The sequence below is a fragment of the Crinia signifera genome, chromosome 6 (genome assembly GCF_055691185.1).
Source record: "Crinia signifera chromosome 6, ASM5569118v1, whole genome shotgun sequence".
In the NCBI taxonomy this organism is placed as follows: Eukaryota; Metazoa; Chordata; class Amphibia; order Anura; family Myobatrachidae; genus Crinia; species Crinia signifera.
In genome coordinates this window covers 122,112,759-122,126,530 of record NC_139222.1, presented here as the reverse complement: position 1 = coordinate 122,126,530, position 13,772 = coordinate 122,112,759, and the positions used below count along the sequence as shown (strand labels likewise).

The following is a 13,772-nucleotide window of genomic DNA, read 5'->3' as shown; positions in this document are numbered from 1 at the left end:
GTTATCAAGTGTGGGCGCTTAGTGCTGAGCTGTTGGGCCAATAAATCAAGGTGTTACACCCATGCATATATACAAGAAAAGGTGGATATGGAATTGGATAACTGCGCTAGAAATCAGGTGCTGAAACAATTATTAAAATTAAAAACTACAATTTAATATTAACATAAGATAAGAATTTGCATGCAATAAAAAGTAGTTGTAATGGTGACAATTAAATTACAGTCCATCATACCATGAACACGGACAACATAAAGGTCCATTGGGTGAATATACCATGTTATTATGTAATTTTAATGTCACCGCTACAACTTCTTTTTATTGCATGAAAATTCTTATTTTATTATAATATTGAATTGTGGTTTCAAATTGTAATAATAGTTGCAGCACCTGATTTCTAGCGCAGTTATCTATATCCCTGCCGATGATAGATAATTCAGTGATAAATTTTCAACAGGTATTTGTTTTTGAAAAACCCATGTAGACCTTTTGACTGTCGACCTTCCCCATTGTCGACCTAATGCTTGTGTCGACCTTTCAACCCTGTCAACCTTAGCCATGTCGACCTACTTCAGGTGTCAACCTAAGCCCTGTCAACTTTCAGTGGTCGACACAATGCATGTCGACATAAATTTTGGCGACCCAATGACCCATACCCCTCCTCATAGAGACTTGTCCTAGTAGAATTATTTTTTCTCTTAATAAAACTTGTTCTAGTCTTCTATTGAGGTGCAATCACATGATAACTGGGGCTCCAGTAGTGTGATTTGTACTCTGATTGGTTGGCTAATGTTCAAGTGGCCCTTAGTACCTTCACTATTAAATTCCATTGTGGCTCATGATGCTCTGTCCTCTTTCAATAGTTCTATTGGAAGTGATACTGATGCAGCTGATGCCGCTATGTTTATGTGCCCTGTACGTGTCCTTTATTGCCTTCACCTGTAAGTCACTGTTCTCTGTTTTGCTTATTTGTGTACTCTATGATTGGGCCCTGCAGATCCTTTGCGGCACCATAGAAATAAAGGATAATAAGAATAATACCTGGATGATATAATACTTTGTTGTATATTATATCAGAGGGTTAACATTCACATAAAAGTAGGTTTTATTATAACAATAAAAACATAAAGTGAATAAAATGCCACTAAATATTTGATTTGAAATCATTATGATTATTGCTTTCATCTAAAATACAAAATATCTTTTAAATAAAATGATTTTTATGAATTAGATAATTGTACGGATTCACCAGTTTATTATTCATTGTAAAACCACCTGCATTTCATGCCAGTACATTTTTAAGATTCTTGCACTTTTGGTAGTACAGACTACTACAGGCCATTGTCACACAATCTGAAAAAAATTCCCAATCAGCCACCAGATCTATTTTAAGTCCCCCTCGTTTTCCCATTAGCCCGTCCCTCTCAACCAGTTCAGAGAGTTTTTTCTTTACTGCTCTGAGAAGTAGCCATTGAGCAGAGCAGGGATTGGGGTTTATTTTTGGAACAGCTGGGATGCAATAGCCTTGTTAGGTCTGTTTTAACATTCACTCATCTCCCGTACTCACACACTGTGAGCCTGGGACCCAGCTCTGCTCTTGCCCAGGAAGGGAGAGGGTGCCTTTCTGCAGAGAGGGGGGTAATATCCAGGACCACCAGAATGATATCATGAACAAGAAGAGCCAAATAATGCGTGGACGGACTGCACAGCAATTTAACCCCTTTCAAACTCTTACACAACCCAGGCTGAAGAACTCCATTCAGATTAACCCTCTCTGCTGTGTGAGGATTTCACTTAGCTATCCCACAGAAACTTCCCACAGAAACTTCTTACCTTATATAATAATAAATCACTGCTGCCTGATGTACTAATAAGACAATAGAAACATTTTTAATCTCATGTCCTTTGCAGTTTTAAATTATTGTAATAATATTTTTTTTTTCTCTCTTACGTACTGTATTATATTGCAAATAACATTTTTGTCCAATCATTCTTTACCCTTGTAACATCTTTTTTTAAGCAGTGAATTGGCAACTCTTAGGGTAATTCAAGACATCTGATAGTATACTCTGTGGAAGTTGAAGGCACAATGAGCGGCGGTCGATTTGACTTTGATGATGGAGGAGCATACTGTGGGGGGTGGGAAGGTGGGAAAGCCCATGGACATGGCATCTGCACAGGGCCGAAAGGCCAAGGAGAGTACTCTGGCTCTTGGAATTATGGATTTGAGGTGGTAGGGATCTACACCTGGCCAAGTGGTAACATGTATGAAGGATATTGGTCGCAAGGAAAAAGACATGGCTTGGGAATTGAAACCAAAGGACACTGGGTGTACAAAGGTGAATGGACTCATGGATTTAAAGGGAGGTATGGAGTCCGTCAGAGTATGGCCAGTGGGGCGAAATATGAAGGGACATGGCAGAGTGGTCTTCAAGATGGATACGGTACTGAAACGTATGCAGATGGAGGTAAGAAATTGTGGGGTTTTTTTTTCATTTTTTTTTTTTATATAACCAGTAGCTGATATTACAGCCTGTATTTTCCCTGGCTGGAAGAAGCTGGGACAAAGTTCTAGGAAAACTTAAAAGTTATATGTTGTCTAAGCCGGCACTATATATAACTATATTGAAAAATGTAATATTAAAAACTATTACATAATAGTTAATTTGGTTTAAATGTTGGGTCAATTGCAATTTAGATGTAAAAATAGGAGACACTGAAAGACAATGGAAGATATGTTGAAAATATAGGCATTGGATGTTATACAGCCGGCATGCATTACTGCAAAGCATCTTATTCATGTTCCACATTTGTTCATATACAATATAATGGATAGTATAATATAACAATGGGTAAAGGATAGGACTTATCCTACATTTGTAATTTATGCTACAGTATGCCCATACAGCCTCTCATTCTTACACATATATTATATATACACACACATTGTTTGTTGTCTGTACACTATTTACGCTTACTGGACCTGATGAAAAGACCCTAGTGGTCTTGAAACGTTGTCCTATGTTTTTCTTCCTGCACTAAAATATTTTTACAAGTCCGTGGAGTGCCGCCTCGCTATCTCATTGTTATATCCATGTCTTCTTTTGTGTTACTTTATTTATTTTTGTAATCAAAACTCACCTTGAAATCATACATGTATGTGTTAATCTAGCTTTGATCCTAGTCAGTGCCTCCCCAGCCACTGACCTCACGGCACCTCACTGCTCCCACTCCATGGGGGTAATTCAGGTTGGTTTGCAAAAGCAAACTCCTTCTTTAATGGACAAAACCATGTGCACTGCAGATGGCGCAGATTTAACATGTTCAGAGAGTTACATTTGGGTGAGTTATTTTAGATTTCGGTTTGCACACACCCCACCCAAATGTAACTCTCTGCACATGTTACATCAGCCCCACCTGCAGTGCACATGGTTCTGTAAACCAACCTGGATTAGACCCCATATGTGTAAGTCTACTTTGCTACTAGTAATCATTAACATAAGGGAGCACTTGCATCTACACCGCTGATATATATATATATATATATATATATATAATTATATATATAATTTTATATATATATATATATATATATATATATATATATATACATACACACCACATGAAAAGCCTGTGTTTGTCCCTCTGCACCTTACTCTAGGAGACCTCACAGTCCCAGTGCTGCCTCTGATTAAAACCCTCCTATGACTAGGCTGCTGCTGCTGTTCTCCATGGGCCTGAGAAGCATGTAATGAGCTCCACCAATCAGAGCTCAGCACAAATGTCTCAGCCTCTGCCCTTTGGTACAAAGTGTCATGGGACTTAGTCAACTCCCAGTAATGCACTGCACACTTGGCTGCCGATGCTCACCACCATTAATCATTGTCACAATGGCAGATAGGTGAAGCTGCAGCACTACCCCACTCCCATGCACAAAACCTTTAGCTAAAAAAAAAAAATACATGCCAACCACAGGGGGCCCAGGGGTACTGACCCCTTGTGCCTCCATTATAATCCAGCCCTGCTGCATCAGACAGGTCATGGAAATGCTGGGAGGAGGCTATACAGATGTATCAAGATGGGCGTGTCATGGGCGTGTGTTGCATTGCTTGTGTACACACACACTATCTTTCTCATAGGAGGCTGTACTCAGACACAAAATCTGCACCTGCCATAGGACTGGTACAAGTTCTAATGGTGCAAATGGTGGTGGCGGCAGGTAATGACGCACCCTAAACGCTATGACATCATCTGCAGATGCTCATAGTAGGCGACTTAGACCTTGCACATTCATGGCTGTCTGTGGCCCAGTAAACATGTATGGTGTGGGTGTAATGTTTTTTATTTTACCATGCAGGCATACAGCTAATTTAATTCATATAATTGATTAACCTTTATTTATATTGGGCCTAAAAATATGTATTTACAGACAAAATATAATAATTCACATTAGACTATACAGTATACCAAAATCTCTAGCTTCCACCCTATTGTATTTTGCAGAACGATGGGAATATAAATATTTATTTATTAGCAGTTTCTTATATAGCGCACACATATTACGCAGCGCTTTACAGAGAATATTTGAGCATTCACATCAGTCCCTGCCCCAGTGGAGGTTACAATCTATATTCCCTACCACATGTACATGCACACACAGACATACTAGGGTTAATTTTTGTTGGGAGCCAATTAGCATACCAGTATATTTTTGGATTGCGGGAGTAAACTGGAGTACCCGGAGGAAACCCACGCAAGTACGGGGAGAATATACAAACTCCGCACAGTTAGGGCCATGGTGGGTATTGAACCCATGACCTCAGCGCTGTGAGGTAGCAATGCTAACCACTACACCATCCGTACTGCCCCACTACGCCTCTACTCACAAAGAGAAAACACAAATAGAAAAATATCCCTCTTATACAGTGAAGATCTCACAGTGAATCACTGTCATTACCGTGAGTGCAAACTTTATACTGTATGAAACCCCAGAATTCTGTATAAGGCCAGATGGAGCACATACTATGCACAGTGAATGGCTGTTACTGTACAGCTGCTCACATTATTCTCAACTTAAATTGATGAGTCACCACAGTAAGGCCATGCTGCATATGACCCCATCCACCGTCCAGAGAATGACATCATCTCCAGGATCTCCACAATACATGTGTTATGTGATAGTAATCGGATCCTATTGTGGGGATGTATTTCTGGGGAGGATTGTTGTGTTCACAGATTGCCAAACTATTATCCATATGACCTAGTACTGCTATTGCCATGTCCTGCACAGTGGTGGTGTCATATAAAGTCACAGGCTATGTCTATTTTGATGGAGCTGACCATTTGTTTTGCTTCTGCAAGTGTGCAAAAAACCCCTAAAACCTTTTATAGTGCACGTGTTACACAATGTACGCACCGAGGTGTTAGTGTGATGGAGACACACAGTATGAGTGAGGTTTTGGAAACCGCTGGGTATTTCTGGGTAATTTATTTATTAACAGTTTCTTATATAGCACACACATATTCCGCAACGCTTTACTGAGAACATTTGAACATTCACATCAGTCCCTGCCCCAGTGGAGCTTACAATCTATATCTATATTCCATGTACATGCACACACGGACATTCTAGGGTTAATTTTTGTTGGAAGTCAATTAACCTACCAGTATATTTTTGGATTGTCGGAGGAAACCCATGCAAGCACGATGAGAACATACAAACTCCGCACAGTTAGAGCCATAGTGGGAATCGAACCCATGACCTCAGGGCTGTGAGGCAGTGATGCTAACCATTACACATCCGTGCTGCTCCATTAATGACTTAAGGTAGGCAGGGTGCCATTTAAGCTTCCGATTTTGACTATATAGTCAAAATTGGAAGAACATTATGCACAAATAACACAGTGTTGCGTTGCCGATGTGCACCCCCGTGGTATTGGCATCGCAAGAAAAAATACACTAAGCAGGCAAGCCGATTTTGACTATTCTGTATATAATCTAGTGTTCTATTATAGTCAAAATCAGCCATAATCAAAATCTTAAGTAAATATAGTTAAAATATAAAATAAATATAGTCAAGATTGTATGGTTCTGGACTCCAGGGAGTTCAAGGGAATTTACATAGTCAAAATTAGGTACTTGTGTATTATCACGGCGCCCCCGATTTCCATCGCAGGGCATTGTACAACGACAAAATCGCGTCGCATGGCATGCCATATGATGGCATGCCATGCGATGAGACGCGATTATACCCGATTTTTTATTGTACAGGCACCCAGACCCGATTTTACATTGTACACCCACCCTGATGGGTAATGACAATGTTAAATGCCCCCATTGTTAACGGCACCCCACTATCAATGCCAACCCAAAGCGTGGCGAGCGAAGTGAGCCCGTGAGGGGCGGCGGTACGCATCCTTCGACCTTTTCATACCCCCACTATCCACGTCAGCGTGGAGTTAATTTTATATAGTGTGGCGAGCGCAGCGAGCCACCGAGCCCAAAGCGTGGCGAGGGGATGCGTAATACTTGTGAAGTAATGCGCGTCCCCTCACGGGGCTCGCTGCACTCGACACACTATATAAAATCAACTCCACGCCCACGTGGATAGTGGGGGTATGAAAAGGTCGGAGGACGCGTACCGCCGCCGCTCGCAATGCTTTGGGTTGGCATTGATAGTGGGGTGGCATTAACAATGGGGGGGCATTTAACATTGTTATTACCCATCAGGGTGGGGATACAATTAAACATCGGGTCTGAGTAGGCATTTAACATTGAAATTGCGTCGCATCGCATGCCATTATAATGCGAATACGCTGGGTACTAATTACTGGAGTGCCTGCTGCCCCGCCGCCTGTGTATACATATCTTAAGACTCCATCTTCCCAGTGATATCTTCGGCAAGATGGTGCCTGCACATTGAAAGCAAAGACTGGCACAGTATTTGCTCTCTAGAGTACATGAGCAATCTTATGTATGTGTGTTAATGTTTCCCTTCAACCAAGATTAGTTGCTGATGATATTGTCAGATAGTGAGTGTATGTTAAGACAACCAGGGGGATCACTAACAACCCATGTGAGTTTGCATAGTTAATTATATAGTAGGTACATACTAAACAGGACATACAATAATATTATTAACAATATAGTTATCGACATTGTGCATATGGTTTGCTAAAATCACATAGCTTAAGGCTTCAGACATCAGCTTATTGACAATCTGCAGCCATTTGGGGGTGATGAGAGGCCTGTTTTCAAAAATGACAGTGCGTGGGTCCCCGTATTGCAACAAATATTTCCTGACCTCAGCGTTAAAGCTCTGGAAAACCTCATGGGTTGATCAGCCGATTGATGTTGTAACAGGTGATCCGGGCTGCATCCTTGGACACAGCGGGGTATCACACATGCTATCAGGAGGCCTCTTCACTGCCTGCTGCATTCAAATATGTTAGTATCCCTGCTACTATATATTAAGGCAGCTCCCCGGTTATCTGGTATTTCTTTTTATTGGACATGATGACCATGGGTAAGTACATTGGCGTCTGTTTGACTTATGACCTAAGCTAAATTTGGGACAATAGCTCTTGTGTGTATTTCAAAATTCTTTATGCAAATCTTCATAATGTCAGAGTCAAAGAATAAGGAATTAGTTATTTTTACAGAAAGGCAGCTTGAATAATACTGTGTCATGAATGAAAGCAATATTGTACTCTGTGCTTACCCAAACTGACTGGTCTTCTAGGATGGTGACTGCCGCCATTTCAAGGAGCAGATGCAGCCTGTAAATAATTTACCAGGGTGTTTTAGTGTTACTACAATCAGTGTGAGTGAAACAAACACCGACATTGTACACATTTTTCTGTCTTGAGTTGTCAAGTAGAAATGATCAGTTTATTTACTAATATGGGATTGAGGCTACTATATGGGGTTCTGTTCTTCAGACCTGATCACTAGGCTGCTAATTTGAAGAGCCCTATGGTCAGGTAATCACTCCTCTTTCAGAGTGAAATCCTGTACTGTGCAAGGCTGCTAAAAGCTTGTGAAAATACTGCAGCCCTGCAATTAACTGCAAATCCCAGGACCTCAGTGGCGGTTTTAGCTGTGGACTGCAGCCCCCCCATCCCCAGGTAAAATCCACCACTGTGTAAAGCCAGGTGTAGTCTGTGAGACTGCACTGGCTTCACTGTGACTGGCTGCAGGGTGGCAGCCTATGCCTAGGGGTGGCAGCTCCCAGGGGCAAATCTAAGGGCCGGGGTGGTCCGGTGGTGCCGGCATTGGCCCCCTCCTACAAAGAATGCGGCAGCAGGGGGGAGCTAGCACCGCACTCTGTCCACTGCGGCCACTCCAAAGATGGCCGCCGCCTTGAAGAAGACGTACACTAGAGGTTGGCTTAACCACTAGTGTCTGTCAGATGAGCACAGCGCACCCAGCACTGTAAGCAAGGACCTGCCCTGTCTTCTCGCCCATCAGCGGCACCATGGAGGAACTGGAAGCATTTCTCAAGCCAGAGCCTCTCAGGGTGCGATCTGTACATCCTGGATTCCTCCTGCAGCAGGCCTCCTCTTCGCCCTGTCCCTGGATCCACTGGCCACCATGACACCCTGAAGCCCCCCCCCCACACACAGATTGGTGAGTGCCCAGGGATCGCTATACCCATCAACTCTTCTGTGTGTGTGACCCCCCTTCTTTTGTATGTGCGACCTTCTGTACACTGCTTTCCCTGTGTGTGTGTAACCCCCCTGTACCCCACCTAATCTCTGGTGTTTGATCCCCCTGTACCCCCTTCACCTGTGTGTGACACCTTGTCCCCCGCTACCCCTTTCCTCTGTGTCTGTGACCCATCTTCCCCAATTTCCCTGGTGTCTGATCCCCTCTTACCCTTATGTGTGTGAGACACCTTGTACCCAAATAAAAATTTGTAATGGGCATTATGGAGTGTGGTATAACTTTTAATGGGCATTACGGTGTGTGGTATAAATTGTAATGAGCATTACGGTGTGTGATATTATGTGTAATAGGCATTACGGTGTGTGATATTATGTTTAATGGGCATTACAGTGTGTGGCATAATACGTAATAGGCATTACAGTGTGTGTCATTATGTATAATGGGCATTACAGTGTTTGGTATAATGTGTAATGGGCATTACGGTGTGTGATATTATGTGTAATGGGCATTATGGTGTGTGATATTATGTGTAATGGGCATTATGGTGTGTCGCTTAATATGTTATAAGCATTACCGGTGTGTGTCATTATCCATAATGGACATTACAGTGTTTGGTATAATGTGTAATGGGAATTACGGTGTTTGATAATATGTGTAATGGGCATTACAGCGTGTGGCATAATATGTAATAAGCATTACCGGTGTGTGTCATTATGTATAAGGGACATTACAGTGTTTGGTATACTGTGTAATGGGCATTACGGTGTGTGATATTATGTGTAATAGGCATTACGGTGTGTGATATTATGTGTAATAGGCATTACGGTGTGTGATATTATGTGTAGTAGGCATTACGGTGTGTGATATGTGTAATGGGCATTACGGTATGTGGTCTATTGTGTAATACCACGCCCCCTTTTTGCCACACAAGGGTCCAACCTGCTTGAGTATTTGGATCGGGGACCATTCATTACCATAGTTCTAGATTTGCCTATGCCTGGGGCCCTGGCACTGCAGCCACTGCTGTAACTTCCGCCCGTCAGAGGTGCGACGAGGATTGCCCAGAACAGCGCTGAAAATGCAACGCGCCCACTGCATATAGTGATGAGCCTCGCCAGTTTCACAGCCCCACTGGTGGTGGTATCATCTGCTAAGGGGAGCCAACCAAAATCTTGCCTAGGGCATCAAATTGGATAAGGCCGACTCTGACTGGCAGTGGCTTCTTATTGGAGGAGGTATTGCTTCCCTCTGGGATGCCCCTATGTAGCAGCCCATATAAATGGGTTCTGCGCATGTGTAGTACAGAGGACAATACTGTGAATGCGCAGGACCCGGGACCTTGAATATACTTTTATGGACTGCTGCCGAAGCAGCCCATAGAGGCTGGGGGCCAGCGCATGCACAATACCAAGAAGCTACTGCGCATACGCTTGCCACGTGACCGCGACAGGGGTCAGGACCGGCAGCGGGGACCAGCAGCAGCAGGAGCAGAGGGGGGGGGGGGGGGGGGAAGCAGCATTGCAGCAGCCTCCCTTCTCCACAGAGGTAAGAGATGTTACAGCAGGAGCTACTCAGCCAGAGCAATAGAATTAGGCTGATCAAGGCTGGAGCTGACGTTGCATACCCTTCATGAAAACGCCTGGGCTGTACCCATGCACAGTAGATTGATTATTGCCTGGCCTGCGAATTCGCAGCTGTGCGATCAAATCTGATATAACCCCAATACTACCATTATTTTAGGAGATGATAATAGCTATGATGATAGCAGTATATCAATATATTGTCTTTAATTTCTCATTGTAAGGAAGCCGCTGAGCAATTCAGTGTTATTCAAATATATGCAAGAGGATGCATCTGTATGCTGTGTCTAAGGTCCTGATTCTCAATGAATCTAGGCACTGGTAAGCCTGCGTAAGCTGATGCATATCTGGCCATGTGATGTCAATCATGTTGAGGCTGACACGGTAGAGCAATATTGAGAGACCTATTCTGCACAGGTGCGGACCCCCAAGCATTGTATTTATTTTATACATAGACCATTGTACAAATATGAATTAGGCTCATAGTGCTAATATATGACGCTACTGCTGAGAATGTCTATTGTATATGTACAAATAATTAATAAACAATTAAAACCATAATCAGCATGGGCAGCACGGATGGTGTAATAGATAGCATTACTGCCTCACAGCACTGAGGCCATGGGTTCGATTCCCACCATAGCCCTAACTGTGCAGAGTTTGCATATTCTCCCCGTAAGTGTGTGGGTTTTCTCTGGGTACTCCGGTTTCCTCCCACAATCCAAAAATATGGTTATTTGGCTCCTAACAAAATGAACCCTAGAATGTATGTAGAATGAATGGGGTAGGGAATATAGATTGTAAGCTCCACTAGGTAGGGAATATAGATTGTAAACTCTGTGGTAGGGAATATGGATTGTAAATTCCCCTGGGGCAGGGACTGATTTGAATATTCAAATATTCTCTGTAAAGGGCTGCGGAATATGTATGCACTATAGAAACTGGTAATAAATAATAAATTAGCAGATGACAGGCATAAAGGATAATAAATGACCATACAAAATTGACATAAATAAACACAGATCCTCAGTGTATTTGTAGTGATATCCTTTGAAAATACAGCATCCAACATTTAGATCCTGTGTAATTGTTTTTATTTTAACTAATTTAGGTCTCTAATATTTATGTGGCCCCTTGAGTGCCAGTTTATCATGAGCCATAATTTTCTCCCAGTAACTATAATTTTGGAAATGTATTAAGGATCTCTTGCCAGAACATGGGTTCTTGTTAGACATGTGCGGTTTTGGATTTCCTTGGTTTTACTTGGATCTTAAAAATGGCATCATAATGTTTATTGGCTCTCATGTGTTTTGGATAGCCAATCAAGTAATTCCAGATAAAACTGAACTTGAGCTAATTTGACAAAAGATTTAAGCAAATCTGAACCTACACATCTCTAGTTCTAATATTTATAGATGCTCAGTTTACTGATGCTCAAGGGAGCAGCTGCAATGGGGCCCAGATGTGGAAGATGCCTATCTTCCCTATCAAAGTAACATGTGTTATATACATTTTTCACCATTGGGTGGTGCCTAGGGGCCCTTACAACATTCTGCTGTGGGGCCTATAATATATCTAGGTACACCCTGGACCTGCTCATTGTAATGTAGTATAAAATGAACTGGAGGGCATTATGCTTCTACATAATATGAAATGGAGGAACTGAACAGTGGCATAATATGAAGTGGAGGCACTATAGTATGGCATAATATGAACTGGGGTTACTGTATTGCATAATCGGTCCCAGTGGTGTCTCTACCTATTTCAGCACCTAGAGCTGCAGTATATATATATATATATATAACCCACATAAAAGTGCACATGAAAGAAGGGTGCATGATCTTGTGGGTCGAAGGCATCACCTTTCGGGGTCTGGAGCTGCTGGGTTGCCCCCAATCACTATGTTGTCTAGAGTGCCAGCCCCTACACTGTGACAGGAGCCAGGTGCTGCAGTTAGGTGTCTAACTAGACGGATTCGACTAAACATGGTCGATCTAGACACCATTAATCCGCTATGCTATAACCATACATTTTTAGCTCAACTACATTGTCTTACTCTTTAACCACTTACAGTAACTGTATATATTTTTCCCCTCAGAAATTGTTGGGTTTTTATATTACTTATCAAAGTTTAATGTATTCAAATATTTTATTTTAAAAATATATATCTATGTTTCTTGTTTTTCAGGAACTTACCAGGGTCAGTTTGGAAATGGAATCCGAGAGGGCTATGGTGTTCGTCAGAGCGTTCCTTATGGAATGGCTGCAGTTGTTCGAAATCCTTTACGCACCTCCTTGACATCCCTCCGCAGTGAACACAGCAATGGGACATTGGCACAACATGATGCTATGTCAGTTTCTCCAGATAATATTGTATCACCAACTATCACGAGAGGAGGTTTTGCCCTTTCACTCTACTCAGATGCTGAATCTCTCAAGGGGCAAAAGAAAGGTATTTTCAGAAGAGGTTCTCTTTTGGGCAAACTAAGAAAATCAGATTCTAAGACATCACTTTCATCTCAGAGAAGTAAATTAAGCTTCTTGAGGGGTGTCAGCGGTATGAGTTCTGGAGCTAGTGATGCCACATCTACTGTGAGTTTTGGTGATGGGACCGAACCAGAAGAGCTTCCACCAGTTGAGGCAGATATTGATGCCACCACCACTGAGGTATACATGGGTGAATGGAAGAAAGATAAGAGATCTGGTTTTGGGATCAGTGAGCGATCCAGTGGGCTGAAGTATGAGGGAGAATGGTTGGACAATCTGAGACATGGCTATGGTTGTACCACCTTGCCTGATGGAGCAAAAGAAGAAGGAAAATATAGGAACAATGTTTTTATCAAAGGAATGAAGAAGAGAGTGATACCCCTAAAGAGTGCAAAGATTAGGCAGAAAGTAGACAGAAGTATTGAAGGAGCGCAGAGAGCAGCTGCAATCGCACGCCAGAAATCTGAAATTGCTGCATCCAGGTAAGATATAAAAACACATGAAGTGAACATATGTGATGTCATTTTATAATAAAATAAAAAAAGAAAACCAAGAATTATTACAGTTTAAATCTATACTTACTGATCAACAGCAGGTGAAAATAATGTTCAAATTAAAAATAATTCATGTAAAGGAGTATTTTTGTTTGAAAGATTTGCTAAATGTTGAATGTGAGTTTAGTTGATATGAAAAGTCACATTTTGTTATCTGTAAATGATATATGCAGTCTTATTCTTTTGCAGAAACTTATTTGAGCTCAGACTTTTATTTTATTGGGCACCCGCTCTCCTGTCTAATGTGAGAGGAGATCGCTTTTAGTTGTTCGGTTTAGTTGTGATATGAAAAGTCCCATTTCAGCACTCAATCAGGTAAATTCTTTGCTCACCACAACCAAGGGTACAAGCTTAAATGCTGATGCCAGCAGCCAATCATGTCCGAATGGAGCTAAAATAGAATAGCTCCATTGGTCGCCATCTGCTGGTGGCCAACATGCTATCAATTAATTAAATTCCCCCAATGACTACAGGTGGTGCAACTGTA

At 42.0% G+C, this 13,772-nt stretch overlaps 1 protein-coding gene across 1 annotated transcript in view; it reads left to right on the top strand.

Annotated features, from left to right (window-relative positions):
* The first annotated feature begins 1,569 nt into the window (after positions 1 to 1,569).
* Positions 1,570 to 13,772, top strand: part of JPH2 (junctophilin 2) — a 138,743-nt gene continuing 126,540 nt past the window's right edge. Inside the window, exons 1-2 of the mRNA XM_083147008.1 lie at positions 1,570 to 2,465; positions 12,433 to 13,213. Coding sequence (XP_083003134.1) covers positions 2,087 to 2,465; positions 12,433 to 13,213 — 1,160 coding nt within the window. The 5' untranslated portion in view covers positions 1,570 to 2,086. The remainder of the gene's footprint in view (positions 2,466 to 12,432; positions 13,214 to 13,772) is intronic.